The sequence below is a fragment of the Callithrix jacchus genome, chromosome 18, assembly GCF_049354715.1.
Source record: "Callithrix jacchus isolate 240 chromosome 18, calJac240_pri, whole genome shotgun sequence".
NCBI classification, from domain to species: Eukaryota; Metazoa; Chordata; class Mammalia; order Primates; family Cebidae; genus Callithrix; species Callithrix jacchus.
In genome coordinates this window covers 19,859,254-19,886,944 of record NC_133519.1, presented here as the reverse complement: position 1 = coordinate 19,886,944, position 27,691 = coordinate 19,859,254, and the positions used below count along the sequence as shown (strand labels likewise).

The 27,691-nt window shown below is 55.7% G+C and overlaps 2 protein-coding genes and 2 long non-coding RNA genes across 20 annotated transcripts in view; 2 read left to right on the top strand and 2 right to left on the bottom strand.

Moving 5' to 3' along the window:
- Positions 1 to 17,796, top strand: part of IGSF9 (immunoglobulin superfamily member 9) — a 19,469-nt gene extending 1,673 nt beyond the window's left edge. For 2 of the 8 annotated variants that reach the window (XM_035280089.3, XM_054247820.2), the window contains exons 2-21: positions 341 to 572; positions 813 to 1,001; positions 6,469 to 6,621; positions 7,690 to 7,844; positions 8,081 to 8,198; positions 9,754 to 9,895; positions 10,006 to 10,151; positions 10,244 to 10,386; positions 12,219 to 12,359; positions 12,915 to 13,031; positions 13,223 to 13,373; positions 13,580 to 13,703; positions 13,960 to 14,135; positions 14,387 to 14,637; positions 14,851 to 14,935; positions 15,019 to 15,195; positions 15,458 to 15,500; positions 15,822 to 16,682; positions 16,956 to 17,083; positions 17,320 to 17,796. In XM_035280089.3, the coding sequence (XP_035135980.3) occupies positions 515 to 572; positions 813 to 1,001; positions 6,469 to 6,621; positions 7,690 to 7,844; positions 8,081 to 8,198; positions 9,754 to 9,895; positions 10,006 to 10,151; positions 10,244 to 10,386; positions 12,219 to 12,359; positions 12,915 to 13,031; positions 13,223 to 13,373; positions 13,580 to 13,703; positions 13,960 to 14,135; positions 14,387 to 14,637; positions 14,851 to 14,935; positions 15,019 to 15,195; positions 15,458 to 15,500; positions 15,822 to 16,682; positions 16,956 to 17,083; positions 17,320 to 17,501 (3,540 nt within the window). In that variant the 5' untranslated portion in view covers positions 341 to 514 and the 3' untranslated portion in view covers positions 17,502 to 17,796. Of the gene's footprint in view, positions 1 to 340; positions 573 to 811; positions 1,002 to 2,736; positions 3,695 to 3,899; positions 4,194 to 6,468; positions 7,845 to 8,080; positions 8,199 to 9,753; positions 9,896 to 10,005; positions 10,152 to 10,243; positions 10,387 to 12,218; positions 12,360 to 12,914; positions 13,032 to 13,222; positions 13,374 to 13,579; positions 13,704 to 13,959; positions 14,136 to 14,386; positions 14,638 to 14,850; positions 14,936 to 15,018; positions 15,196 to 15,457; positions 15,501 to 15,821; positions 16,683 to 16,955; positions 17,084 to 17,319 lie in introns of those variants that run through there. The other 6 variants (XM_078356059.1, XM_054247823.2, XM_054247821.2 and 3 more) reach the window with 6 other exon arrangements.
- LOC144580243 (uncharacterized) lies at positions 809 to 2,605 on the bottom strand. The gene is made up of 2 exons (XR_013529457.1): positions 2,402 to 2,605; positions 809 to 2,100 (listed from the first exon to the last, which is right to left on the bottom strand). It is a non-coding gene; the product is annotated as an uncharacterized LOC144580243 (long non-coding RNA).
- Positions 5,087 to 25,235, bottom strand: LOC118149251 (uncharacterized). Of its 5 annotated transcripts, none has more exons than XR_013529456.1 (4): positions 24,763 to 25,235; positions 20,555 to 20,654; positions 15,281 to 15,570; positions 5,799 to 14,943 (listed from the first exon to the last, which is right to left on the bottom strand). It is a non-coding gene; the product is annotated as an uncharacterized LOC118149251 (long non-coding RNA). The 5 variants fall into 5 exon arrangements; XR_004736624.3 differs by lacking the exon at positions 24,763 to 25,235 and adding an exon at positions 21,242 to 21,287; XR_004736623.3 differs by lacking the exon at positions 24,763 to 25,235 and adding an exon at positions 21,178 to 21,257.
- TAGLN2 (transgelin 2) lies at positions 19,558 to 27,691 on the top strand. 6 transcript variants are annotated; one of them, XM_078356077.1, is made up of 7 exons: positions 21,388 to 21,688; positions 22,356 to 22,457; positions 22,569 to 23,059; positions 25,339 to 25,546; positions 25,987 to 26,161; positions 26,448 to 26,550; positions 26,873 to 27,691. In XM_078356077.1, exons 4-7 carry the CDS (start codon positions 25,367 to 25,369, stop codon positions 27,012 to 27,014), a joined length of 600 nt encoding a protein of 199 aa, XP_078212203.1. In that variant the 5' UTR covers positions 21,388 to 21,688; positions 22,356 to 22,457; positions 22,569 to 23,059; positions 25,339 to 25,366; the 3' UTR covers positions 27,015 to 27,691. The 6 variants fall into 6 exon arrangements, with proteins under 6 accessions (XP_078212201.1, XP_002760211.1, XP_078212205.1 ...); XM_078356076.1 differs by having other exon boundaries at positions 22,356 to 22,772; positions 22,947 to 23,059; XM_078356075.1 differs by lacking the exons at positions 22,356 to 22,457; positions 22,569 to 23,059 and adding an exon at positions 19,558 to 20,258 and having other exon boundaries at positions 21,525 to 21,688.

The following is a 27,691-nucleotide window of genomic DNA, read 5'->3' as shown; positions in this document are numbered from 1 at the left end:
AAAATCTTTTTTTCAAGTATATAAGGAACCCCAGTTCTCTCCTGGCTTAGCTTTTCAAGACCCTCAGAACTTAGGTGTCCCTAGAATCCTTCCACATTTCCTAAGACCTTCCCAATTCTCCCATTTTCCCCATTTCCTCACCTTTCTGGTCTCTGCATTCAGCACTCACCATTCTCCCAGTACTCCTACCCCAGGGCTTCAAGATCCTCCCCCTTTCCCCCTCCCCCCAGTTACCTGCGCTCCCCCCTCCTTTCTCTTCCCAGCGCCTGTCTAACTGTGGGGTTTCTCCTGGGCTCCAGTATTGGCCAACTCTGCATGTTGCCTTGCACTTTGCATTTAGATCTGGTGGTTCTCCAGAGAGCAGCTTCCTTGGGTGTTACATGAGCCAAGCCCTCACTGTCCAGAAGAGTGAGAGCTGAAACCTGTTCCCTGAGCTGATCGGAAGGACATCCCTTGGCCCCTCCACTTGGGCTCCTGTGGATAGGAGGGGCTGGGAGAGCAGGCCAGCTGGGCTATGGTGTGGTGCCTCGGCCTGGCCGTCCTCAGCCTGGTCATCAGCCAGGGGGCTGACGGTGAGCTGAACTCCTGGGCTCAAGGACTCCCTGTTAGCCTTGGGGTGGGGATGGGGGTGTTCCTCAAGTGTTCCTCTTGGAGCAGGACAGGGGAGGAACAGGGCTGGTTCTGGAGAAGCTGAACTGGGGGTTCCTCCAGTCACCCAAAGTCCTAAGGTGCCTATAGAGATACTGATGGCATCTCCCCTCCCAGCACTGACCCTGGCCCCCTGTTGTGCCCTCATACCACCCATCATGCAGGTCGAGGGAAGCCTGAGGTGGACTCGGTGGTGGGCCGGGCTGGGGAGAGTGTGGTGCTGCGCTGTGACCTGCTGCCTCCGGCTGGCCGGCCCCCTCTACATGTTATTGAGTGGATGCGCTTTGGATTCCTGCTTCCCATCTTCATCCAGTTCGGCCTCTACTCTCCACGAATTGACCCTGATTACGTGGGTAAGAGTTCTCCTCGGGTGGGTGGTAGGGAGGTATCAGCAAGAAAGGTGGGCTGCGTAGAGTCGGGCAAGGCCCGCTGTGAACTGCTCGGTCCAGGCTCTGATCTCATCTCAAGCTCTATTGCCCTAACTCTGCTTAACAAGCATGGCTCTGCTCCCAAGCAGTTAATTCATTGAACGCTTCATTCATTTACACACACAGACACACACGCGCACACTTAACAGCTGTGCTATTTAGAACTCCACGTGGTCTGTTCCAAAGGAGATCCTGCAGCCCTATTCCAAGTTTCCATCCTAATTCTGTAATTGCTTTTTTCTACATCTCATCGTGAAACCTCCCAGACTTCATCCTGATCTCTAGTCTCCCCACTTGGCCCTACCTTGGTCCTGCCTCTACTGTCTGCTCACTCCTCTGCCCTCTCCTTCCCCATTGTCTTAAATGCTAGTTTGGGGTTCTAGGCTTCTGGGAGTGGGCTGAGGGGGCAGCAGGTTGGGTGCGGCTGTGACCTCTGCTTTTCCAGGGGGGCTCAGCCTGCTTCTGAGTAGAGAAGCCCAGGTGTACAGAGAAGGTGGGCTGGGGAGGGTCCAGGTTCCCCAAAGGTCAGTGACTGGAAGAGGCTGGCTGGGGCTGCTGCTTTAGGTGACTCCTGTTGGGACTTAAAATCGTGTGTAGCCTCCCCGGGTGCCTTCTGCTGCGCCCCAGCTGGCTCCCTAGAATGGCTACAATGGCTCTGCTTCCTCCTAATCCCGGATGGAGCCTTAGTCTAAGCGGTCTAGTGCCAGGTCTCAGGGGGCAGCATGCAGGAGGCCCTAAGGACAGGCCTGGGCTGTAGGGCGAGGGCGAGTCTTGTTGCCTCCTCTTCAGAGGGGAAATCTGGGAAAGGCCACCTATGAGGGCGTTGATGGGGAGACCCCCAGCTTTTCCCTCTTCAGTTTGAATCCTGAGGGAAACCCTGGGATTGGCTGAGCCCTTGACACAGGGTGGACTAAGCAGCGAGGGGAGGAGGTACAGGCAGGTGGTACAGACAGGAAATTTATTTTCAAAGTGGGGGCAGTTATTGGCAGACAGCCTGGTGGGAGTGTATGTGTCTGCACAAGCCCTGTGGGAATGAATGAAAGCGGGCTCCAATTAGCACCAGTGGAGAAAAAACGGCTGTGCCCACCAGCCCTCCCTCCCTGCCTCTGCCCGCCTGGGCTTGGGAGCGGTCTTGGGCTGCCAGGCTGAGGCTGGACAGATTCAGAATGTTGTCTGACTGAGGGCAAGCAAGGGGAGGCGGAGGAGAGCGGGGCTTTTCCTGGGACTACACCAGGGAGACAGGAAGCTGTTCTTCTCTCCAGCTTGTGTCCTGCCTTGAGGTCCCTCAGGCCTCGAGCCGCTGGATGGTTAGCACCGTGGTCTACCTGTGGGGCTTCCTTCTGTCTGTGCTGCTCCTTGAGCTGTGGGGGCTGTAAGCAGTGGCCGCTGGGACTTGCTTTCTACCCTTGCCCTTTGTTCACACTCCTGCCTGGGTCAGGAGCTCCTGGTTAGGCCAGAGCTGGCCCAGGGAGGGAGGGGGAGGGAGGGAGGCCCCTGAGCCTGTTAACCCTTTTATTGCCTCACGGTGTGGAAGGGGCCTCTCAGCCTTTGTGTAGGGGAACTGCAGTTGCTAAGCAACAGGAGGTGGAGGTTGCTAAGGACAATGCTCTTCTGTCATAAACCCTCTGGGCAGTGAAGGGGAGATGGGCCAGGGACTGTTGTGGGGCTGGTGGCCTAGAATGTGTGAGGAACCCTGAGAGAGACTGTTGGGAGCATTAGGGACCACACCGAACAGAAGGCTTCCCATCTTTGAGGACTCTAGAAGTGTCTAGCAGAGGGGACTAGATTTATCAATGAGTGCCAAGGAGTGAAAGTAATATAAAAGAAGCTAGCACTCAAGAGTAGGATTCAGGTAGCCGCAGTGTGTAAGGTGCCCCACCCTGTGCCTTCACAGTGCCGGTGTGGTGTGAACCCAGGACCAGGCCTCCAGAGGGAAGGCAGGCTAGGCTTAGTCAACACCAGCTTTCCTGAGGTGGATCCTGGACCAGCGCATCCAAATGGTGGGATGGGCTTTTGGTCTTTGACTTTTGCATTGTACGTCTTGGGATTTTCAAGACACCCCACATAGCAGAAGGGGCGCACAGTTTTCTCTGCCCTGAGTTGTCTGATAAAAATCAGCGATTGCCAGGCACGGTGGCTCAAGCCTGTAATCCCAGCACTTTGGGAGGCCGAGGTGGGTGGATCACGAGGTCAAGAGATCAAGACCATCCTGGTCAACATGGTGAAACCCCATCTCTACTAAAGACAAAAAATTAGCTGGGCATGGTGGCGCATGCCTGTAATCCCAGCTGCTTAGGAGGCTGAGGCAAGAGAATTGCCTGAACCCAGGAGGTGGAGGTTGCGGTGAGCCGAGATCGCGCCATTGCACTCCAGCCTGGGTAACAAGAGCGAAACTTCGTCTCAAAAAAAAAAAAAAAAAATCAGCAACCTTGTTCGCCACTTGAAAGGAGTCCTCTCCCCTCACCACCTTTTATTCTTCACCCTCCGCCCAGTCACGGCTTCCCAGAAGCCTTCCTTACTGCTCTTGCTTCCTGGTGCAACGTCTGGGCACAGTTAGCACCATTTTTTGAACTTCTTTGTCAACGCGTGGATGTGTGGACGTGAACTTGCCCGTTTAGGTGAGCGTGGGTTCCCTGCCTTCTGAGAGCTTGAGAGGAGACTGTGTCTCCTGTTTCCTTCACACACCTGTGCATATGGGAAGATCTGACGTCAACAGGCTTTGGGACTGCAGGTGGAGGGAGGCCTCCAGGAGGTGGGCCCAGGGCTCAGGAGGACTCAGGGCTGCCCCACTGGCGATCTTCCTGTTCTTCTGTGACACTACAGGTCTACCAGTCCAAGTGTCACAGAAAAGCTAGGACACGCAGTGTGCTTCATTGCATGTTCTGGGTAACATTTGGACTGTTACCCAGCGGCTACCAGCATCTCCCAAGTGAGAATTCACCGATGCGCCCAGTGTCCTGAACAGCCCTTGGTCCTAACACCCGTGTCCATGGGAAGCACAGTGCTGCGCCTGGAGAAAGAAGCCTGGCTTTGTCACTTACTAGCCACGTGATTTTGGAAAGAAACTTAACATTAATTCCTTCAGCTACCATGGCATTCTTGAGAGGATTAAATATGGTGAGAACGCGTATTATTAAACGGCCCATATTCCACACTCAATCTTCCTTCCCTCTTCCTTCTTTGTAGAGCTAGAAGATCACTATAATAAAAGTAGCATGTGGGACATAGAAGAGGCTGCAGTCTGGGGTCTGCAGGGCTCAGGGCCAGGCAGATCAGCCTTCCTGAGGAATCCTGACAGTGGGTGGAAGGGTGTGATTATGTTAAATATTTACCTGCTAGGCCTGGTCTTATCTCCCGGGTGGGGATTTAAACACCTAGCCCTTTAAGCAGGTCCACCCATTCTAGAGAATCCACACCCCTGGAACTCATTCTAAATAGAAAAAGACTCTTGCCTAAGATCAGAAAGCCTCTCTCAACCTGATCCTTCTCTTCTTTCTGAAATAGATTATTTCATTTCTGAAACAGATCACTCTAGAGGCAGAATGGAAGCAAATTGGAGGGGTTGAATACATTCACAGCTTCAGAATTTCTAGTCTTAGGAAAAGCTGGGGTGGACACTATGCAAAGGGCCTTGGAGCTGCATTTGCATACAACGTAAAATTAAGAAAAGGCAGCCAGGCACAGTAGCTCACAGCTTAATCCCAGCACTGTGGGAGGCTGAGGCTGGAGATCCCTTGAGGCCATGAGTTTAAAACCAGCCTAGGCAACACAGCAAGACCCCCCTCTACAAAAATTAAAAAATTAGCTAGGCATGGTGACACATGCCTGTAGTACTAGCTACTTGAGAGGCCGAGGCAGGAGGACTGCTTGAGCCCATGAATTCGAGGTTGCAATGAGTTACAATCAAACCACTGCACTCCAGCCTGGGTAACAGAGTGAGACCCTATCTCTAAAAAAAAAAAAAAAAAAAAGAAAAGAAAAAGAAAAGAAAGAAAGAAAAGAAAGTTCCATTTCTCCATAGCAGAGGTCTAGGTGGGGATGAACAATGTGGATGTGGAGGGGAGGAGGCTGGAAGCAGGCTCTTGGGGAAACCCAGGTGAGACACGCCACAGGTATAAAGGTGAGGACAGCAGAGGAGGGAAAAGGTTTAGGAGGTAGGATCTGAAAACTTAATGAGCAAGTAAATACGGGAGGTAATCCAGAAATCTCAGAGATGCCAGGTTCCTGATGAGGTGACTTGGTGTGTGGTGGTGCTGTTCACTGATACAGGGAGAGAAAAGGAAGACGTGTGATCAGTTTAGGGACAGAGCCAGGACTTGAGTGCAGCTTTCTAATTTCAAATCTAGAGCTCATTTATTTGTTCCACAACGTTTATTTGAGCATCCACAGACGCCAGGCACCATGCTACGCACCTTCCCTGCATTATTCCTCTCCTCTACCCCACCTCAATTCTGTTTCTTTCTCTTCTTTTTACAGACGAGGACACTGAAATTGAGAGAGGTTAAGTAACTTACCCAAAAGAGTATGCAGTTGAGCTGGACTCATGCCTAGGGCTATCTGGCTCCCAAGTGTGTGCCTGTCTCACTCGGCTACACTGCCAGGGTCCCATGAAGCTGTCTGGGGTGCACAGTTCCATCCAGGGAGGGTGCTGAGGGGTTGGGTAGGCACCCTCGCTCTGAGCCTGGTGGTGTGGTGTGGTGTGGATGCTGACAAAGGGTGGGATTGAGGTGTCTGCTTGTGCTGTGCTTGTGTGGCTTTGTGGAACTGTATGTGGTCAGCCAGCTGGGGCCTGAGTGCCCCGGGGCATGGAGAGGATGGGGTGAGGAGGCTGCTGACTTTGCTGCTTGCTGGGCTGGACTCTGGCCACCCTAAGGCGCTTAGGCTGCTGATAATAGCCCACAGGGATTAGGGACTTTGGCAGGCGGGGTCTGGGTTCCCCTGATAGGGCCTCAAACACTGCTGAGATTTTCAGGGACACAGTCCTCTATCAGGAGTACTCCCAGGAGCTCACACTTTCCCCTACTAAAAGAACCCAGAGGTGGACAGATCCTATAAGAATCCAGAGCAGATTACGTGCTGGCTCTTCACCTCCTCCCCTAGCAGTCCTGGATGCCAAGTGCAGTTCAGGGGAAGGTTCTGCCCACCTGTCCCTCTAGGTTTCTCTTTGTCTAGACGGGGTCTCAGCTGTTGAATGGCAAGAGTGGTCAGAGGGGCTGAATGGAGGGACCTGTCCTGAATGACCCCAACCCCATCTGCGTCTCTGGACCCCACACTCTCAGAGTAACTGGGAGAGACGGAGCTTACTCTTACTTCTACGAATTACCCGTGTGACCAGGAAATTGGGGCTCTCATGGGGTCCCTTCAGCACCCTTGATTCAGGGTTCCTCCCCAGGACGAGTCCGGCTGCAGAAGGGGGCCTCTCTCCAGATCGAGGGTCTGCGGGTGGAAGACCAGGGCTGGTACGAGTGCCGCGTGCTCTTCCTGGACCAGCACATTCCTGAAGACGATTTTGCTAATGGCTCCTGGGTGCATCTGACAGTCAACTGTATGAAGCTGGGGGGCAGGTGGTGGAGAAAGCCAGGGTGGAGGAGAATGGGGATCTCTGGCTGGTGGGAGAAAGGGGAAGAGGGAGTTCTATTTCCACTTCACAAGCAGCTCCCACCCTTCCTGGCAGCCCTGTTTGCTCACTTAGTGGTTGCATCTCATCCCACCCCATGCTGCCCTTTTCGGTTCTTCAAATATAAATCCAATCAGTCTGCTAGGCTCTATGTCAGGAACTTCCTCTTTCTCTTCCCTGCTGCTTCCCTGGCCAGGAAAATGGGTGGGAGAGAGGGGGCTCTTGGACCCTAAGTGAAACACAGTTCACATATACAGCACTTCGTGTTTCTTTTCCTTCCTTTCTTTTTTCTTTTTTTGAGATGGAGTTTCACTCTTGTTGCCCAGGCTGGAGTGCAATCATGTGATCTCTGCTCACTGCAACCTCTACCTCCTGAGTTCAAGCGATTCTCCTGCCTCAGCCTCCTGAGTAGCTGGGATTACAGGCATGTGCCACCATTCCCGGCTAATTTTGTATTTTTCAGTAGAGAAGGGATTTCTCCATGTTGGTCAGGCTGGCTTCGAACTCCCAACCTCAGGTGATCCACCCGCCTTGGCCTCCCAAAGTGCTGGGATTACAGGTGTGAGACACTGCGCCTGGCCAGCACTATATTTTCAAAATACCTTTTCACTCAGGCCCTTATTATTTCTCTCTCACTCCTAAGTAGGAAGAAGGTCATAATCATCCCCATTGCATAGGCAGGGCTGAGTCATGCTACTGATTAGTGGCAGAGCAGAATCTAGTACCCAGGCCCCTTGACTCCCAGAACAGTGCTCCTCCTGAGGGGATGTGGCTCTCTCCCCAGCTCTGGACATCCAGTCTGGGCTCAGCCCCAGGCCAGTGTGGGGTGGGTTCATAGAGTCCTCATAGAGAGGGTGGCCCCCGGCTGGGGATTCCTGTGAGGCTGGCGGGTGGGCAGCGGGCTGTAGCCCTGAGTGGTCTGTCTCCCTGGCCCTGGGACACAGCTCTTTGGGCTGATAGCCCCCCTGGGGCCCCTGATGCCTGTCTCCCTCGCAGCGCCCCCTCAATTCCAGGAGACACCTCCTGCTGTGTTGGAAGTGCAGGAACTGGAGCCTGTGACCCTGCGTTGTGTGGCCCGTGGCAGCCCCCTGCCTCGTGTGACTTGGAAGCTCCGAGGACAGGACCTTGGCCAGGGCCAGGGCCAGGTGCAAGTGAGTCCTGGGGGTAGACAGAATGAACCAGATAGAATGTGAAGGTAAGGTGGGGGCCTGGCAGTGGGGCCAGAGGACAGAAGGGGCAAAGGCCAGGCTGGAAGATGGGCGGGAAGGGGGCTTGGCATTGTTTTCCCCGAGCCTGGGCTGCTGCCTCCCTCTGCTGGCCAGCCTCAGAAGTGCAGGGTCTGAGGCTGGCAGGAGAAGGGACTCTTCCTTACCCATTCCTTCCCTAGGTGCAGAACGGGACGCTGCGGATCCACCGGGTAGAGCGAGGCAGCTCTGGGGTCTACACCTGCCAAGCCTCCAGCACTGAGGGCAGCACCACCCACGCCACCCAGCTGCTGGTGCTAGGTGCCTTCTGGCGGGAGGGCTGGGGTCCAGGGACGCCTGTGCAAGGGGGCTGTGACCTGTGGCTGAACTGGTGCACAGCAGGATGGGAAGGAGATTAGTGCCTGAGGGCAGGGCCCATGGAGGCTGAGGGGGCTCCCGATGCCGGCTGTTGCTCTGAAACCAACACCTTAATTTTAAAAGGCTCAGTAAGCAGACAGAGTGATCTTTAGTACCCAGTAGTGTTATAGTGGACAGGGCATAGATGCTTGTGTTAGGCTGTGAGCTGGTAAACTCCCTGAGTCCCAGTTTCTTCATCTTTATAAAGAGACTTACATCTACCTCTCAGGTGTGTTACTAGAATTTACTTAGGTCCAGCTGAGCCCAGTTGGTGGCACATGGTAATTCCTGGCCAAGATCCTTCCTTTAGAAGCTGAGAAGTAGAAGGCCTGGATTATGCCTTTGTAGAGCCTATTATCTTTGTGGGGAAGTAAGACTAACTGGGCAAACAGGGAAGTGTTGCTGTCCGTGGTACTGTAAGAATGGCAGTGCCGGGTAATGGTTAAAGGTGTCGTCTCTGGCATCAGGAAGCCTCATATGAATGGTGCCTCTCCTGCTGTCCTTGGGCACTCACCTCACAATCTCTCTGCCTCTGAGCCTTCATTTCTTCATCTATAAAATGGAGACAATTTCCCCGACAAAAGTTCTGGTGAGGATTAAATAAGGTCATGCAGGTGGCACTCAGTGCCAGGCATGCAGTCTGTGCTGTTTTCGTCAGCTCGCATCATGCCTCTTCTTACTGACTGCTCATGCAGTACCTGCCCAGAGCGGGGAAAGAGTAGTGGACTACAGTAGCCAGAGGTGCTTTTGCAGGAGGTATGTGGCATGGCCAGGACCTTGGGAGGGGCATTCCCACCGGGGTTGAGGGGAGCAAAGGCATGGAGATGGGGGACAGCCAGCTGCCCACACTGACCTGAAAGAGTTCATGAGGGCTGACATATGGAAAGATGGCTGGCCAGGTAGGGAGGGGTTGGATCGCAGAGGTCCACAGGGCTGGGTTTGAACTTAGTGTGGGAGGACTCAGGTGCCGTTGCAGGTTCCTGAGCAGAAATGTTCTGTGGCACAAGGATCTGTTTCTGTAGGAATGGCCATTAGAGTGGCAGCCACAGGGGAGCCTGGAGTCAGGGGGTGCTGTAGCACCTTGAGGTGAGGTATTGGGTACCTGGGTTAGGCTCAGAGACAGAGAAGTGATTCAAGAGGTGACAGGCAGGGATACAAATGGCAAATGAGCAGTTAAACTGACTCCCCCAAACATACACACCATTCCTAGGCAGTGGAACTGCATGAATGGGGTTGTTCTTGATGGAACAGAGAGAATTTGGAAAGAGGAATGGGTCTCAGGGAGAGGAAGAATTCTTGTTACATACAGGGGGAAGCTTCTGTTTCCATTCCCCAAAGCCCCATAACAATGAGCCCTACAATTCCAGAGGGCAGAGCTGGGAAGAGTTGTAGAGGTGACCTCAGGGTTCTGGGAAGACTGTTGGCTGAGGCCACCTTCCTCCCCTCGTGCACCCCACAGGACCCCCAGTCATCGTGGTGCCCCCCAAGAACAGCACAGTCAATGCCTCCCAGGATGTTTCCTTGGCCTGCCACGCTGAGGCATACCCTGCTAACCTCACCTACAGCTGGTTCCAGGACAACACCAATGTCTTCCACATTAGGTCGGGTCACCATCATTAGGAGGGTGGAGGTGGGGAATTGGCAGACAGTCTCTGAGGAGCCGCTTGGCTGGGCAAGGCCTGGACCCCTCCTCACACATGCCGCATTGCAGCCGCCTGCAGTCCCGGGTGCGGATCCTGGTGGACGGGAGCCTGTGGCTGCAGGCCACCCAGCCGGATGATGCCGGCCGCTACACCTGTGTGCCCAGCAATGGCCTCCTGCACCCACCCTCAGCCTCTGCCTACCTCACCGTGCTCTGTAAGCCTGGCCCTGGCCTCTCCCTCAGCCTGCTCCCTTCCCTTGGGCCAGGCCAAGCCCCTCTCCCCCAACTTGCCACTACTTTCCCCCAGACCCAGCCCAGGTGACAACTATGCCTCCTGAGACACTCCTGCCCATAGGCATGCCGGGGGTGATCCGCTGCCCGGTTCGCGCCAACCCCCCACTGCACTTTGTCAGCTGGACCAAGGATGGAAAGGCCTTGCAGCTGGACAAGGTACTGGCTTGGGGAAGCGGAAGGAGGGTCTTCACTTGGTGTTAGTCTGCTCAGGACAGCTGGGTGGAGTTAGCTCCATTTAATTCAATTCAGTGACTGGTGGCACACATATTCTGTGAATTTAATTTGTGTTATAAGACATGTTGCAGCCAGGTACCGTGGCTCACAGTTATACTCCCAGCACTTTGGGAGGCTGAGGTGGGTGGATCACGAGATCAGGAGTTCAAGACCAGCCTGGCCAACACAGTGAAACTCCGACTCTACTAAAAATGCAAACATTAGCTGGGCATGGTGGCAGGCTCCTGTAATCCTAGCTACTCAGGAGGCTGAGGCAGGAGAATCGCTTGAACTTGGGAGGTGGAGGTTGCAGTGGGCTGAGATGGTGCCACTGCATTCCAGCCTGGGCAACAGAGCTAGACTCCATCTCAAGAAAAAAAAAAAAAAAAAAAAAGACATGTTGCATAGGAAACTACTTAAAACCGCCGAGGAAAATTTTCATGGTTTAAGGTGCTGGTTTTGTGTCTTTGGGGAAAAGGTGAGAGGTGGTCTCTGGGGAAAATGATGGCAAAGAGTCAAAAAGCAGAACTGAAGGTTGATGACTGGGGAATTGTGTGTCCCTGGGGAACACATACTTGTTACCAGGTGCTGTGTAGGGGGCAGGGGCAAGGAGGTATCCATCCTTAAAGTAGGTGCTGTCTGGGCAGAGGACACTTCCACACAGACACAGTTGGAAGGCCAGGGATGGAGCTCGTGCCTTCCTCTTAGGGTGAGTGAGGATAGACCAGCAACAGATTCTGGGACTTTGGTGACTGGACTCAAAGAGGAGATAGTCATTCCATTGCAGAAACGAGGGCCAAGAGGCAGGAAATAATGTAGTGCGTTTATGGAATTATGAATTGACCAACTGGGTGGGAGCTGGAGTGCCTGTAGGGACATGAATGGTGCAGAGAAAGCTGGAACGACAGGTTAGCATCAAAAGGGAGAACTGTGGATGCCAAGTTAATATTACCTCATTCCAAGGCAATTGGGATCTTTTGTCTGCAGAGACTATAAATTTGTTGAGGCCTAGTATTGCATCTTTTCGTCAGAGTGTACCTGGGGCTTCTACAATAGTACTCAGTACGTCTTTGTTGAATGTTTAAGGAAAAAGTCTACAGGCAGTTGGAGCTGCTGGAGTTTGTTGGGCATTGGTGTGATAGCATCAGAGCCATGATCAGGGGCTGAGCTTGTCCAGTGGGATGTGGTGGGAGACACTGGACATAGGAAGCGGGGTTCTGAGGCTGCTGAAATGGCCCAGACAAGAGTTGTGGAGTCTGAGTTGGAGAGGAGGACATGAAGATGAGTGGGCTCATGCCCAGACAAAAGGGACTTCCCAGGATGACTGGCTTGGTATTTCGCTAGGGGGAGCGAGAGAACATGAGGAAGCAGACTTCAGCAAAGAGGCTGATGGGCCCTTTAACAGAGAAATAGGAGCTGGTTTGGGGTGGAAGATGCTGAACTTAGTTGTGGAGTGCTGGGAAGAGCCAGGTGAAGTCCCAGCAGGCAGGAAGCCCCATGTGGCCCAGCTCCAGGGGTGACCATCCATACTGTGTTTTCTGGGAGTGGCACCCTCTGGAGTTGTGCAGTCACAGCCTCACACTATTGGGAGGGTTCCCTGTGTAGGAAGGCGAGAAAGGAAGCACTGGCGTTCAGAAAGGTCAGGCCTAGACATGGAGCTGTGGAGTCCTCTGCACAGCTCTGGGTTTCTCGACCTGCTCCCTCTCTTGCACTGCCATCCCAGGCTTGCCTCTGCTGAGCTCTTCTCTCTAGCTGTCACCTCCTCTTCCTTCCAGTTTCCTGGCTGGTCCCAGGGCACAGAAGGCTCACTGATCATTGCCCTGGGGAACGAGGATGCCCTGGGAGAATACTCCTGCACCCCCTACAACAGTCTTGGTACTGCCGGGCCCTCCCCTGTGACCCGCGTGCTGCTCAAGGTGAGGCTGGGGGTGGGTGGGGACCTGTGGTGACAGTGGGGGCCAGGCTGATGGGGGTGGGGTGGGGCAGACACATGGGGAGAGGCTCCCAAGTCTGTCTCCCATGGTGGCCATGGCGGCAGCTGCCTGATGCCAACCTAGAGGTTTCCGCAGAGGTGGTGCTCGGGAGGTGGGACATCAGTCAGACACAGTAAGATACCCTGTCCGCCCCCTCTCACCAACCTTGACCATGCTGCCTCCCTCTCTGGGGTTCTGGGAGAAAGAATGTTCTGCAGAGGTTTGTACATCTCCGAGAGTCCTGCCCAAGCCTGCCAGTCCTTACTGGCAGCCACCATTTCCCTCCAGCCCCTACCCACTGGGGAACAGACACAGAGCTAGAGCAGAATTGAGAGATGGAGAGAGAATGAGGTGGAGACAGGCTTGGTGGGTGTTTAGTTAGGGGGTGAGAAGAGTGAGGTGAGACATAGCATGACAAGGATCGCAGAACCAAGGAGTAGCCAGCCTTAGACAGCAGTGTAAGAGAGGGCCCCTCCCGATGCCAGATCTGGCTTGCAGGCTCCTCCAGCTTTTATAGAACGGCCCAAGGAAGAATATTTCCAAGAAGTAGGGCGGGAGCTACTCATCCCCTGCTCTGCCCGAGGGGACCCTCCTCCTATTGTCTCTTGGGCCAAGGTAAGCCTTCTGAGCCTGCTCTGCCTATACCTGCACCTACTATGTGCCCCATTTTGTGGGAGGGAGGATGTGGGAAGGTGTGGGCTGTCAGAGGCAGGGTGGGGAGGAACTGGAGCTGCTTGGAGAGATGAGGGGCGCCCTTGGTGAGGGGTGGCTGCGTGTGTCCTCAGGGCTCACCAGTGGTTCTGTAGGTGGGCCGGGGGCTGCAAGGCCAGGCCCAGGTGGACAGCAACAGCAGCCTCGTCTTGCGACCATTGACCAAGGAGGCCCATGGACGCTGGGAATGCAGTGCCAGCAATGCTGTGGCCCGAGTGGCCACCTCCACGAATGTCCATGTGCTGGGTTAGTGGCTGGAGAGAGGACCCCGGGCTGGGAGAAACCACGTGGGATAGGAGATGGGGGAACGTTTTTGGAGGGCCAGAAAGGGGATCATGGGTGTGGGAGACCTGGGATGATGATGGGTGAAGGTCAGTGGTCCTGGGGCCCCTGTGGCTTTCTATATCCCCTCAGGCCCTGACCACCATCACTCCCTCCATGCCCCTCCCCAGGCACTAGCCCTCATGTTGTCACCAATGTATCCGTGGTGCCTTTGCCCAAGGGTGTCAATGTCTCCTGGGAGCCTGGCTTTGACGGTGGCTATCTGCAGAGATTCAGTGTCTGGTACACCCCACTGTGAGTGACTTGCTCCTGTCATTTTTCTGCACCAACCTTGCCTCCTCTCCTCTCCTCCTTGAACCTATCTGGCCTTGTGCCCTTTCTTCCTCAATCCCTCACCGGTCCTGGCTCTGCTTCCCTGTTTCCAGACTCTGAGACATTCAGGGCCAAGGTCCAAAGACCTTGGATGGTCGAGCAGAGGGAGTTGGTTAGATCTGTGGACCCCAGATCTTCCTAGCTCATGAGGTGCCCCCTATGTCTTCATGTCTCCCAGGGCCAAGCGTCCTGACCGAATACACCATGACTGGGTGTCCTTGGCAGTGCCTGTGGGGGCTGCCCACCTCCTAGTGCCAGGGCTGCAGCCTCACACCCAGTACCAGTTCAGCGTGCTAGCTCAGAACAAGCTGGGGAGTGGTCCCTTCAGCGAAATCGTCCTGTCTGCTCCTGAAGGTGAGAGGCTTCTCATTCCAGAACAGCAGAGACAAGGATGGGAAAGGGCCACTAGGAAAGCTGGATATGGGAGGTCCTGGATGGGAAGGGGCAGAGGTGCTGGGCAGCTTGGGGTCCAGAGGGGTGTGTGGAAGATGACTTGGGCTTGTCTTTAGGGGCTCTGGGAGAAGAGTTGGGCACTGGGGGGCATGGAAGGTCAGGGGAGGGGAGCTGGGAATCCCCTCTCTGACCTGCCTATCTGCCCCATGCAGGGCTTCCTACCACACCAGCTGCGCCCATGCTTCCCCCGACAGAGGTGCCGCCTCCCCTCTCCCCTCCACGAGGTCTGGTGGCAGTGAGAACACCCCGGGGAGTACTCCTGCATTGGGATCCCCCAGAGCTGGTCCCTAAGACACTGGATGGCTACGTCTTGGAAGGACGGCAGGGGTCCCAGGGCTGGGAGGTGCTGGACCCGGCTGTGGCAGGCACAGAAACAGAGCTGCTGGTGCCAGGCCTCATCAAGGTATGTGCGGGAGGCGATACAGGGAGCGGCCTCCCAGGGGCTCTCCTGCGTCCTCCTCCATTCCCCAGACCCCATCTTCTCATCTTGATTTGAGTTCTTCACCTCCGGGTCCCACCTCACCCTTCTGCCCCGCCTGCACAGTCTTTCCGAGCTCCGCTGGGATGGGCGGTGCTGGGCCCTGACCTCCCTCCTGGCACCCCATCCCCGTGGCAGGATGTCTTCTACGAGTTCCGCCTCGTGGCCTTCGCGGGCAGCTACGTCAGCGACCCCAGCAACACGGCCAACGTCTCCACTTCCGGTGAGCACCTGGCGGGAGGGAAGAGCGCCAGGGCTTGCAGGGGCTGCGAGCCCACTGACCTTCCCTCGTGGCCCCCTGCCCAGGCCTGGAGGTCTACCCGTCGCGCACGCAGCTGCCGGGCCTCCTGCCCCAGCCGGTGCTGGCCGGCGTGCTGGGCGGGGTCTGCTTCCTGGGCGTGGCCGTCCTGGTGAGCATCCTGGCGGCCTGCCTCATGAACCGGCGCAGGGCTGCCCGTCGCCGCCGCAAGCGCCTCCGCCAAGGTAGGCCCCTCCAGCGTCATCCCTCCTCCCGCGCACTGGGGCCCAGCGCACCGGAGGGCCCCGCCCCTCCTTAAGCTCCTCCTACCTGGGGAAAATCCCTCCCTCCTGTGTGAGCCAGGTGCCTTCTCTCGGTTCTGCATCTGGTCCTGCCTGCGCTTTTCCCAGCCAGATGGGGTGGGGCGCCTGGTGTTGGGTGAGAGAGTCTGCGCCCGGAAGGCCTTGGTTTTTGCCTGTGTCACCTACTATTCTCGTGCCCTTCCAGATCCACCTCTTATCTTCTCTCCCTCCGGGAAGTCAGCTGCACAGTAAGTGCCTCCACCTCCTTGGCTTTCTTCTGCCTTTCCAGTATCCTCTGCTTTGTTTTTTGCACCTTTACTGGGGGGATGGTGGGGGTGGGGCAGGAACAAAAGTGGGAGAGGGTAAGAAGGGGTGCGCAGAGGCCCCAGCCTGAGGCCGGTCCAGTGTGGCCTGTGTCTTCCCTCCATCCCCTCCACCTTGTTGGTCCTTTCCTCGCTTGTTCTCCCTAGCTCTGCTCTGTTGTTCACCAAACCTCTCAAGGCCTGACGCTGGCTCCTGGGAGGGGGACCTGCCCCTACCACAGACCCTGATCTCCTGTCCTTCCCCAGCTCTGCTCTGGGCTCAGGCAGTCCTGACAGCGTGGCGAAGCTGAAGCTCCAGGGTTCCCCAGTCCCCAGCCTGCGTCAGAGTCTGCTCTGGGGGGATCCTGCCAGAACTTCCAGCCCCCACCCAGATCCTCCACCTAGCCGGGGACTCTTACCCCTGGAGCCCATTTGCCGGGGCCCAGATGGGCGCTTTGTGATGGGGCCCACTGTGGTGGCCCCCCAGGAAAGGTCAGGCCCAGAGCAGGCAGAACCTCGGACTCCAGCCGAGCGTCTGGCCCGGTCCTTTGACTGTAGCAGCAGCAGCCCCAGTGGGGCACCCCAGCCCCTCTGCATTGAAGACATCAGCCCTGTGGCAGCCCCTCCAGCAGCCCCGCCTAGTGCCCTGCCAGGTCCCGGGCCCCTGCTCCAGTACCTGAGCCTGCCCTTCTTCCGGGAGATGAATGTGGACGGGGACTGGCCCCCTCTTGAGGATCCCAGCCCTGCTGCGCCCCCAGATTACATGGATACCCAGCCCTGCCCCACCTCATCTTTCCTACGTCCCCCAGACACCCCTCCTATGTCCCCCAGGGCATCACTTCCTGGGGATGTGGTAGGGGCTGGGGCAGCTGCAGAGCCCCCTTACACAGCCCTGGCTGACTGGACACTGAGGGAGCGGCTGCTGCCAGGCCTTCTCCCTGCTGCCCCTCGGGGCAGCCTCACCAGCCAGAGCAGCGGGCGAGGCAGCGCTTCGTTCCTGCGGCCCCCCTCCACAGCTCCTTCTGCAGGAGGCAGCTACCTCAGCCCTGCTCCAGGAGACACCAGCAGCTGGGCCAGTGGCCCTGAGAGGTGGCCCCGAAGGGAGCATGTAGTGACAGTCAGCAAGAGGTGAGAGCAGTCCCTGCCTCGGCCCCAGTCCCTGCCTCGGCCCCACTCCCGCCCCAGACCTTCTCACCCAACTCCCAATACCCTGTACCTTCTCTGCTCCACTCCTATCCTGAGAACAAGAAACCTCATCTCCTTTTAAAAGCTTTTGCTGAGGTCTAGGGATTTTTTCAGGGAAAACCCATGACCTAACGTGAGTTTGGGGTCCCTGAGTTCAGACTTTTCTGAACATCCTCTATTCCTCCACCCACACCATACACTTTTCTTTTTTAACAGGAGGAACACATCTGTGGATGAGAACTATGAGTGGGACTCAGAATTCCCTGGGGACATGGAATTGCCGGAGACTTTGCACCTGGGCTTGGCCAGCTCCCGGCTCAGACCTGAAGCTGAGCCAGAGCTAGGTGTGTGAGCCCCCTGGAAAGGCAGGCATCTCAGCCATGCTGTCCCACATCCCCCCTGCCATCTTAGGACCCATCTATTCCCAGTCAGGCCCTGCCTCCCAGGCTCCTCTGCTCTAGACTGTGCCTTGCCCCCTTGGCCCATCTGTACTGGAAGGGCCTAGCGAGCTTTACATCTGAGCTCTTCACTCAGTGAACCTCAGGGCCACTTCTCTCATTGTCCTGCCCCCTTCTTGCAGGTGTGAAGACTCCAGAGGAGGGCTGCCTCCTGAACACTGCCCATGTTACTGGCCCTGAGGCCCGTTGTGCTGCCCTTCGGGAGGAATTCCTGGCCTTCCGCCGCCGCCGAGATGCTACCAGGGCTCGGCTGCCAGCCTATCGACAGCCACTCCCCCACCCCGAACAGGCCACTCTGCTGTGATCAGCTCTAATTCAAGGCTGGGAAAAGGCAAATGGACCTGCAAAGGAGGCCCCCAACCAGACCTAGCTTCAACCTAGGGCACTGCCTCTGCCCCTTTGGTGCCCAGGCACAGACCCTGATAGTGGACTTGGGTCACCTTGGTATGGAATGTATGTACTGACCCCCTAGGTAATTCTGGGGATTGGAACAGGGATCTTAGGTCTGCCCTCTGTGTGTGTGTGTGTGTGTGTGTGTGTGTGTGTTCGTGGTGTGGGTGAAGTTTTTTTACAGGTGAATAAACAAAGTGTGAAAGATGTTTCTGTGTGTTATCTGTCTTTGAATCTGAGAGAGTGCTAGGAAAATCCCTGGACCCTTAAAGAGAAGGGGAATCTTCTCAAATGAATGGAGGTGCATTCAACATTCATTCAAGAAGCATGTATTGAGTGCTTACTGAGGCCAGCCATTGAACTGGATACTGAGAAAATGCAAAATTCTTGAAGACATGCCTTTGCCCTGTTGGTGAGTCAGACACGTAAAGAAATAGTTACAGTATAATGTGATAAGTTCTGTGATAAAGCTATGTGTTGGTGATTGTGGTGGCACAAAGGAAGGAGTTGCATTCAAAGCCTCAAACATTTAGTGAAGGCTTATGTCGTGTGCTCGGACAAATGCCGCATATGGGGGGGTGGTCCTCAGGACCCTCACAGATGGTGGTGATAATAATATAGTGGCTGGACGTGGTGGCTCACACCTGTAATCCTATCACTTTGGGAAGCCGAGGTGGGTGGATCCCCTGAGGTCAGGAGTTTGAGACCAGCCTGGCCAACATGGTGATACCCTGTCTCTATTAAAAATATAACCATTAGCTGGGCGTGGTGGTGGGTGCCTGTAATCCCAGCTACTTGGGAGGCTGAGGCAGGATAATCGTTTGAACCCAAGGGGTAGAGGTTGCAGTGAGCAGAGATCACACCAGTTCAGTCCAGCCTGGGCAAAAGAGCGAAAGTCTGTCAAAAAATAATAATAGCATTCACTGTGCCACGCACTGCTCTAAGCCCTATAGGTGGACTATTTTAGTTCTCTGCAGTCCTGTTAGCTCTGTTTTATAACGCAAGGAACTGAAGTATAGAATGCTTTAGTAATATGCACCACAGTCACACAGCAGGTAAAGGGAAGAGCAGGTGGGAAGCCAGTTAAGGAAAGAAACGTATCCTAGGCAGAGGAATAGCCTTTGTAAAGGCACAGAGGAGTGAGAAAGCTTGACAATCAGTGGGATTGGAATATAGGGCTGGGTAGTAAGGGAGAGAACAGAATAGAAAAGTTGGACGGGACTGGATATTGACATCCTGGAATCTCAGGTTCAAGGGAGGGCTCTATCATGTGTGAAGAACATGGGAGCTCCACCCCTGAACTTTGCTATCCTCCACCCTCAGACAAAAGAACCCCGGCCAGCCTCCTCCCGATGAGGCCTCCCTCTCCGATCCCTCCAGGATTTAGGAAGAGATACTAGGTCATAGAAGAGGGGATGAAAGGTGGGGAGAAGACAGATCTGAATCCTGGGTCCCAACACCGACCACGCCCCTAGGGCTCTGGGCAAAGAGTGACCTCACTGTTAGTCGCTGCCCAGGCTTGAAGTAAGAGGGGGGCAAGATCACGTAGGGGTGCTGTCCCGGCCTGCAAGTCCCAGTCCTGTCACACACTAGTCAGTTGGGGTCGGGGAAGGTCTTCCTGTGCTTTCGTTTACCTTGCCAGCCTGTAAACTAGGAGGCTTCTTCCCACATAAACACGCCCACAGTCTTTAGCTAACTTTCTAGGCAGAAAGTTTCCCACTGTGGCACAAGTCTACGGGCTCCCGGTGGAGGCTGAGGTTCTCCAAGGTGGAGACCACTGCAGCTACCTCTGTAGGTCCAGACCCCCCAGATCTTTAACCCTTGTTCTGGTCCGCTGTCCCTCTCCCTCAAGCAGCCCTCCCGCCTTCTGCGCTGCGGCTCCTTTAAACCTTCTTGGCCCTTGCCCCGCCCCGGGTCCGCCCCGTCTGAGGCGGACCCTCCTGAAAACCCCCGGCTGGGCAGGGCGCACCACTTGCAGCTGCAGCCCCTGCGTTGAGTGAGTGCGTAGCTCTCCAGCCCGCTCGAAGGTGAGCAGGTCGAGTGGGACGCGGGTGGGGGGGATGTGCGTAGTCTGTAGAAAGCAAGAAGCCAGCGCTTTGGACTTGCTCCAACGAGCTCGGGGATCAAGGGCTGCCACCAGGCAAGGGTGCGGTGACTGCTTTGCCCCTCCCCGTGCTGTCAGGTCCCGTCCCCAAGCCCTGACCCGACATGGTTGGACGACGAGGTCAGGCGAGGTTAGCCTATGCACAGACGGGGCGTCCGTCCGGAGCAGGGACTCGGGGACTGAGCCTCACCCGCGGGCTCCATCGCCGAGTCCTCAATGGGGCGAGGGGAAAAAAGGGCGTCGGACATTAGCTGGCTGGCCCCGAGTGACCCCGGGTCCCGGCGCCGGCCCTGGCTCAGCTCGTGCTCCCGGGCTTTCCCGCGCGACCCTTCACTTCCTGGTTCCAGGAGCACGTGTGGGCACTGCGTGCCCTCTGCGTCCCCGAGGCCGCCCTTTTCATTCCTGCTCCTGCTAGCTTGCTATTCTGGGGATTCGAGGTCACGGGCTGGGGGTGGAGGGCTGTGCTTGGGTCGCACGATGACTCTCTGTGAAGCTCGAGTCATCTATCTCTGTGACAGTCCCTGGACCTCGGGGGTCTGAGTGCTGCAGTCCTGACTGCGCCCCGAGGTGCCCTGCCTGTGTGAGGTTGTGGGGGTAGGGATGGCGGCTTTTACCCCAGACGGAGCGCCGCTGCCCCTACCGGGTGCCCCCTGCTGCTGGGAAAGCCGGTGGTGGCCGCGGGCGTGCGGGCGGGCTGCCCAGACCACTGCGTCACCCCAGCGGTGGGAGGGCGGTGGGTGACTCATCTGTTGTAACGGCCCAGGGTGTGGTCGTGGGGGTGGGGGCGGCGGCTGGGGGGCAGGACCTGCAGGACCGGAAGTGAACTGCCGCCTCCTCCCGCGTTGCGGGCCTCCTGGGGTTACCTGGAGCCGGTGCCCTGTGTTCTGTGGGCAGTTGGTATCTGTGGGGCAGAGAGAAACGGTTCCCAGCTGGTGTCCTGGGAGTTCTGTGGGCAGTTGGTATCTGTGGGGCAGGGAGAAACGGGGTGAGAGTGGGGATGGAGTGTGGGAGCCGATAGAGTAGACCTGTGGCTGGGACGGGACTCCCCCGTTTTCTCTTTAACTCCAAAGCACCAGACTTCGGTAGCGCTCTATCTGCAGCCCCCTCCCAGTTTCTCCTCCCCACTGCAAGGGAGACCTAAAACTGCAGAGGAGGCCAAGGCAGGGCGGGCCCAGTAGGGCCCTACCGTTCCAGAACCAACAAATAGGTTTTGTCCAACAGCAACTCCCTTCTTCACCCCAAGGCCTCTGCCCTGGCCCCCCTCCCCGCCAAACTCCCCCCAATCCTGTCTCATTCCATCCCTTCTCCCTCCAGAGTTCTCAGCTGTGGGTTCTCTAGCTCAGAACACGCTTTCCCTTCCCAGGGCATTTCTTCTCCTGAACTGCTGCTTCCTGCGCCTGCTTCTTCCCCAAGGCGGGTCATTTCCTATCTCCCCCACATGCTGTCCGTTCCCACTGTAGCTGCCTCCTGGAGGAATCCCTTGCACCTGGTTACACCGGGGATCTGCTGGGACGATCCCACTTCTGCCCCAGTGCTCACAGCCTGCTCACCACAATGTCTGTGTGCAGCGGGTGTTTCTGCCCGGGGCCCCCACCCAGCCTCCAACACTGTGTTTGGTATACAGCAGCCATGGTAACGGCCCCCACCTCATCCCTCCTCCCACGCAAGCCTTGGAGCTTCCTGTTTGTGTAGCCTCAGCTTTCTCTTCTGCTCCTGAGTGTTGGTGGTGAGGGGCTGCCCTAAGGTGATTCCCTTAACAGTGGGCCGCCCCCATCCTTGCGGCTGCCTGTGGCACCTCGCTTAGTGGGCTTGTGCCCTCACTGTGCTCCTTAGGAACAGTCTCTGCCCCAAATCTGAGTTGGGAAGTTCCCTCGTGTCCCATCTGCACGGAGGATGGGAGTCCCTTTGTCTTCCCAATTAAACACCCTAGCCAAGAACCCTGAAGTCTCCCCTCCCCCACTCGTGTCCGCCTTTTCTTTGGCTTTGGCGTTGGTGAGGTAAGCTTCCAGCCCAGGGTCTGGGTGGGGCCGAGTGCCTGGCGTGGCCCCTCCCCATTTCCCGCCTATTGTAACTCCAGGGTGAGGGTGAGGGTTGTCCTCCCGGCTGCTGTAGCACTAGGGTTTAGATTGCTCGCTGCCAGCCCATCCCCCAGCTTTTTCAGCTGCCGCCTTCCCTTGGGTTCCCCAGCTCTGGGGGTCCCCCACACCTATCTTGCAGCTGGGCATATCTCTTCTCCCCACCCTGGTAGGCAACTTGCTTGCTGTTTTCTTTATGATTTAGGGAGGGCAGGGGCAGGTCCCCTGGGGGTCCCTGGGCTGGACCTTCCCAGCTCCAGCAGCCGCAGCCCATCAGCTCCTGCCTGCCCGTGGGGGTGGGGAGGAGAAACAGCTGCTGGCCTGGCTGGAACTGCCCCTTCTCAGGACTCCGCCCTGTGGCTCTGGCACCTCAGAGCTGGAGGGCAATGGCCCCACAGTGGAGCAGATGCACTACAGCTGGAGGCCGTGACCCTGCCAGCTGTGTCCAGGCCCCGGAGTGGGGGTGGGGGGCCCTTAGCCTCCACTTTCCACCCAGTGGTGGGTCTAGGAGGCCAAGTTTGTCCTGCCTTGGGGGTTGGGGGGCCCTGGAAGGGTCTGGCCTCAGTCTCTTCTCTGCTCTTATCCCCAGCATCCAGGTTAATCGTTGTCCTGTCCTTTCTTTACCTGTGCCATGGTAATCCCTGAGCCTCAGGCCACTTGGTCTCTGGAAACACAGTCCTGAGAGACCCAGGTGACTAGAGCACAGCCACTCCCAGAAGAGAGGTGTGGAACTGGGCTGCAGAAAGGGGGCTTACTGGTGGCAGTAGCCCTTAGCCCCTTCCTCCTCCTACCTGTCTTCCAGCCATTCCCCGTGCATCAGAGGTTAGAGGTTTCTATGGCCACCCTTAGGGGAGGGCGCAGCTGCTTGTCTTGCTTTCTCTTCAGACCTCAGCCACCCCACCCCGCCTGCCTTCCCCCAGTTGATGGTGTGGGTGCCTGGCACTGTGGGTCAAGATCCAGACTGACACTTATCTGGCCCAGCTTTCGGGCTGGGGGAAGTGAGGGGGTGAGTTGCTCTTAATGAGGTTTAAAAATAACTGATTTCGGGGAGGATATGCCGGAAATGTGCAGTTTTGATAAGCTGGGGTGGAAAGGAGCAGCCATGTTGGAGTCAGGATGAGAGGGACTGGCCCGAGACACAGCTTCTGTGACTGAGAGCTGGTCCCCTTGTATTTTGCAGAGCTCCAAGGCCTACTGAGGGAGTGGTGGGACTGTTTAACCTTGAGTGTGTGGGAGACGGGGAGCCAGAGTGACTTCATCCCTGAAGGCTGACCTGGACTGGAGCCAGATATGGTTAGAAGGAGTGGCACTTGGCTGCGCGAGGTGGCTCATACCTGTAATCCCAGCACTTTAGGAGATTGAGGCAGGCAGATCATGAGGTCAAGAGATTGAGACCATCCTGGCCAACATGGTGAAACCTCATCTCTACTAAAAATGTAAAAATTGGCTGGGCGTAGGATCACATGCCTGTAGTCCCAGCTGAGGCTGAAGAATCGCCTGAACCTGGGAGACGGAGCTTGCAGTGAGCCGAGATTGCGCCACTGCACTCCAGCATGGCGACAGAGCAAGACTCTGTCTCAAAAATAAAGAAGGGTTGGCTCTCTTTCCTCCCTTGAACAAAGATGCCTGTCCTGGGGGCGGGGGGGTCCGCTTTCATGAGCAGCCTGACAGCTAGCTCTGTTTTAGAGAAGAAAGGCCAAACCAAGGTGGGGATGGGATGGAAAATGGGGACTGTGCCCCTTCTTGGTTCTTGGCTCCCCTTGGCATCTGTAGCATGCCTGGGTCTTGCTCAGCCTCTGAGTGTCAGACCCAGGTGGTAAGGTATTGGATGGGAACACATGCCACAGTGAGGCCGACCGACTCAGGCCATTGGTGGTTGGAAAACCACCCAGTTCTTGCTAATCAAGGTCCTCCAAGTAAGTTAAAGAAACCCTCCTGTGTATTTCCCCATCCTGCCCTCTCTCCCCAGGTTTCCCCAAAAATATCACCCAGGACTCCTGTATTAATTCCCTATTTCTGCTGAAACAAATTGCTACAAGCTTAGTGATTTAAAGCAACGCAAATACAGTATCTTACAGTTCTACAGACATCAACAGGAGTCTCACTGGCTAAAATGCGGGTGTTGGCAGGGCTGCGTTACTGCTGGGGGGTTTCAGGCGAATCCATTTCCTTGCCTTTTCAGGCTTTTGGAGGCCACCTGCATCGCTTGGTTCTTGACCCTGTGTGACTCCAACTTCTGCTTTCATTGTCACTTCTCCCACTCTGACTCACCTGTCTCCCACTTTCAGTTAGTAAGGACCCTGGCTCCTCTGGATGATCCAGAATACTCTCCCCATCTCAAGATCTTAATCACATCTATGAAGTCCCTTTTTGTCATGTAAGGTAACATATCCACAGGTTCTGGGAATTAGGACATGGACACCTTTTAAGGGGCCATGATTCTGCCTATCATAGCTCCTAGAAGGGAAAGTAGAATTTTTTTTTTCTTTTTTCTTTTTTTTTGAGACAGAGTTTTGCTCTTGTTGCTGAGGCTGGAGTGCAGTGGAGTGATCTTGGCTCACTGCAACCTCCACCTCTCCGGTTCAAGCAATTCTCCTGCCTCATCTTCCCAAGTAGCTGGGACTATAGGCATGAGCCACCATGCCTGGCTAATTTTTTGTATTTTTAGTAGAGACGGGGTTTCACTGTGTTAGCCAGGATGGTCTTGATCTCCCAACCTTGTGATCATCCGCCTGCCTTGGTCTCCCAAAGTGTTGTGATTACTGGAGTGAGCCACCGGGCCCTGCCCTAGAATTTGTTTTTATTGCCTAGTTTCTCGTAGGCAATTTCTTTTGCTTGCTGAAATCCCTCAAGGACCTGTTGAGGCCTACCTCTTCCAGAAAGCTTTCCCAGGCTGCTTCTGCCCATCTGCTTCTTTTAATTCCTACAACATGTGATCTGCACTGTACACTTCAGTATTCTTTGTGTGCAGCCCTTACCTGTTCATAGGTACTCACTGTGTCTCCCTGATGGCACTGTGGGTACTTGAGGACCAGCTACTTCTTTCTCTTTAACAATCCCTGGCACAAATAGAAGGTGCTCAATTAAAATCCAGTGGTTTGCACCAACCTAGACGGTTAAAAACAGAAGCAAAGAGGCCGGGCGCGGTGGCTCACGCCTGTAATCCCAGCACTTTGGGAGGCCGAGGCAGGTGGATCACGAGGTCAAGAGATCGAGACCATCCTGGTCAACATGGTGAAACCCCATCTCTACTAAAAATACAAAACAATTAGCTGGGCATGGTGTCGCGTACCTGTAACCCCAGCTACTTAGAGGCTGAGGCAGGAGAATTGCCTGAACCCAGGAGGCGGAGGTTGTGGTGAGCCGAGATTGTGCCATTTCACTCCAGCCTGGGTAACAAGAGCGAAACTCTGTCTCAAAAAAAAAAAAAAAGAGCAGGGTTGCTTTTGGCAGCAGTTCTGGTCCTCACCCTTGGGGCTCACCCTGGGGGATATGGCAGGCAGAATTCCTGAATTCCCAACTCCCCAGACTGCAAGGTGTTGACCGAAGGCCCGCGTGTGTCCTCTCCCTAGCTCCCCACAGCCACCACCACCCATTGGAATGGCCAACAGGGGACCTGCATATGGCCTGAGCCGGGAGGTGCAGCAGAAGATTGAAAAGCAATATGACGCAGACCTGGAGCAGATCCTGATCCAGTGGATCACCACCCAGTGCCGAAAGGATGTGGGCCGGCCCCAGCCTGGGCGGGAGAACTTCCAGAACTGGCTCAAGGATGGCACGGTGAGAGCTGGGCCCCACTGGCTTAGAAGTGCGGGCAGAGCAAGCCTAGGTCCAGCAGACTGGGGATTGTTAAACCTGCAGAGGGGAAGGCTGAGAGCACACAAGTCCCAGCCTCTTCCTCAGCCTGAAGGTCTTTATTGAGGATGTGAAGGGGCCCATGCTTTCTTCCCTTCCCATGGAGTGGAGGGTAAGGGTGAATGTTCTAAGGAAAGAACTGTGGGAGAGTGTATTAGCAAGGAAAGACTAAAAACCGGCTTTTCACTCTGGGCTTGGAGGCAGGAACCTGGCAAGAAGGACCCTGAGACTTACCCTAGTGAAAGGGTCCAAGCTGTCTTCAGGCAGGACAGGAGCCTCTCTGGTTCCTTGTCTCTGGTTCTGAGGGTGGTGCATGCTGAGCTGTGGTAAGTAGGCATGCTCTCCCCTTTGCTGTCCTCATCCAGGTGCTATGTGAGCTCATTAATGCACTGTACCCCGAGGGGCAGGCCCCTGTAAAGAAGATCCAGGCCTCCGCCATGGCCTTCAAGCAGATGGAGCAGATCTCTCAGTTCCTGCAGGCAGCTGAGCGCTATGGCATTAACACCACTGACATCTTCCAAACCGTGGACCTCTGGGAAGGTGGGACAGGGCCAGGGTCTGGGGCCTGTCATCCAGGAGACCAGAGATTGGGCTGGGCCCTCTTGACCAGGAAGAAGGGACTGTTTTCTGGCTCCCTGAGGAGAAAGAGGGGTGTGTTTGTGTTTCATGGAGAACTTGGTCATATTGCGGGCTGGAATATGGAGAAGGGTATGGAAATGAATTGTAAAAATAATTAGGAAGCTAGGCCTGCTGACTTAGTGATAGAGGTGGAATCCTGGCATCTAGGACCCTGTGGAGGCTGACACATTCCCATTCTCCTTCCCAGGAAAGAACATGGCCTGTGTGCAGCGGACGCTGATGAATCTGGGTGGGCTGGCAGTAGCCCGGGATGATGGGCTCTTCTCTGGGGATCCCAATTGGTTCCCTAAGTAAGTATTGCTGGGGCAGCCTCAGGGTCCGGCAGGTGCACAGCCCTGTCCCTGGGAAATAAGTAATCTTGGTAGCAGCTGGCCCTTTACAAAGCACTTTCAGAACATTCCTCATTTCACTTAGTCCTCACAATACCCTCTGGCATGGCAAGTGGTTGTCTCTTTGGACAGATGAGGAGGTGGCTTCGGAGAGCTTACGGCTCTTGAGGGCACAGCTGGCACCAGTCCTTGAGTCAACAGCAAAGCCTGTGCTCTGTCCAGGGAAGGGATTTACTAGGGCAGACTGTGACCTCCTCTTAACCAGCTCTCCCTTGCCATGCAGGAAATCCAAGGAGAATCCTCGGAACTTCTCGGACAACCAGCTGCAAGAGGGCAGGAACGTGATCGGGTTACAGATGGGCACCAACCGCGGGGCGTCTCAGGCAGGCATGACCGGCTACGGGATGCCACGCCAGATCCTCTGATCCCGCCCCAGGCCTTGCCCCTGCCCTCCCACGAATGGTTAATATATATGTAGATATATATTTTAGCAGTGACATTCCCAGAGAGCCCCAGAGCTCTCAAGCTCCCTTCTGTTAGGGTGGGGGTTCAGCCTGTCCTGTCACCTCTGGGGTGCCTGTTGGCAGCCCTTCCCCCCAGCTTACTAATACATTTCCTACCCCATACCCATCAAAACTGGACCAACTGGGCTCTTCTTTTCCCCTGGGACCAAAATGTAGGGGCCTCAGCACCCCACCACCATGCCTCTCCTCTCTCCTGGCCTGCTCTGTCCCTGAGCTCTGTGCCTTCCATCCATCCATAGCTGGGCGTCAGTGATGCTGCCTTTGCTTTTTGATGCTGGACTCGCCTTGCTTCTACGAGCATGCTTCTCCCGCAGCTGTGGCTGGCTGCAGAAACTTAATTTATAGGGAGGAGCCTGTGGCAGCTGCTGCCCCAGCCACAGCTGCACTCACTGTGCTCACCACACATCTGTGGCAGCCTTCCCTGGCAGAGGCCCTCACGGCTTCTCATTTTCCATTCCCCTCACTGTGGCTAAGGGGTGGGGTGAGGGGATGGAGAGGGAGGGCTGTCCACTATGGTCTGGGGCTTGAGGAAGATGAGTTTGTTGATTTAAATAAAGAATTTGTCTTTTTTGAATGGA

Bases quoted from the DNA above. Each gene is read 5' to 3' on its own strand.
- TAGLN2 (XM_078356075.1), top strand. From the start codon at position 21,585: ATGGGAGTCCCTTTGTCTTCCCAATTAAACACCCTAGCCAAGAACCCT. The intron at 25,547-25,986 runs GTGAGAGCTGGG...GTCCTCATCCAG, and splicing joins ACTGGCTCAAGGATGGCACG to GTGCTATGTGAGCTCATTAA. The intron at 26,162-26,447 runs GTGGGACAGGGC...TCTCCTTCCCAG, and splicing joins AACCGTGGACCTCTGGGAAG to GAAAGAACATGGCCTGTGTG.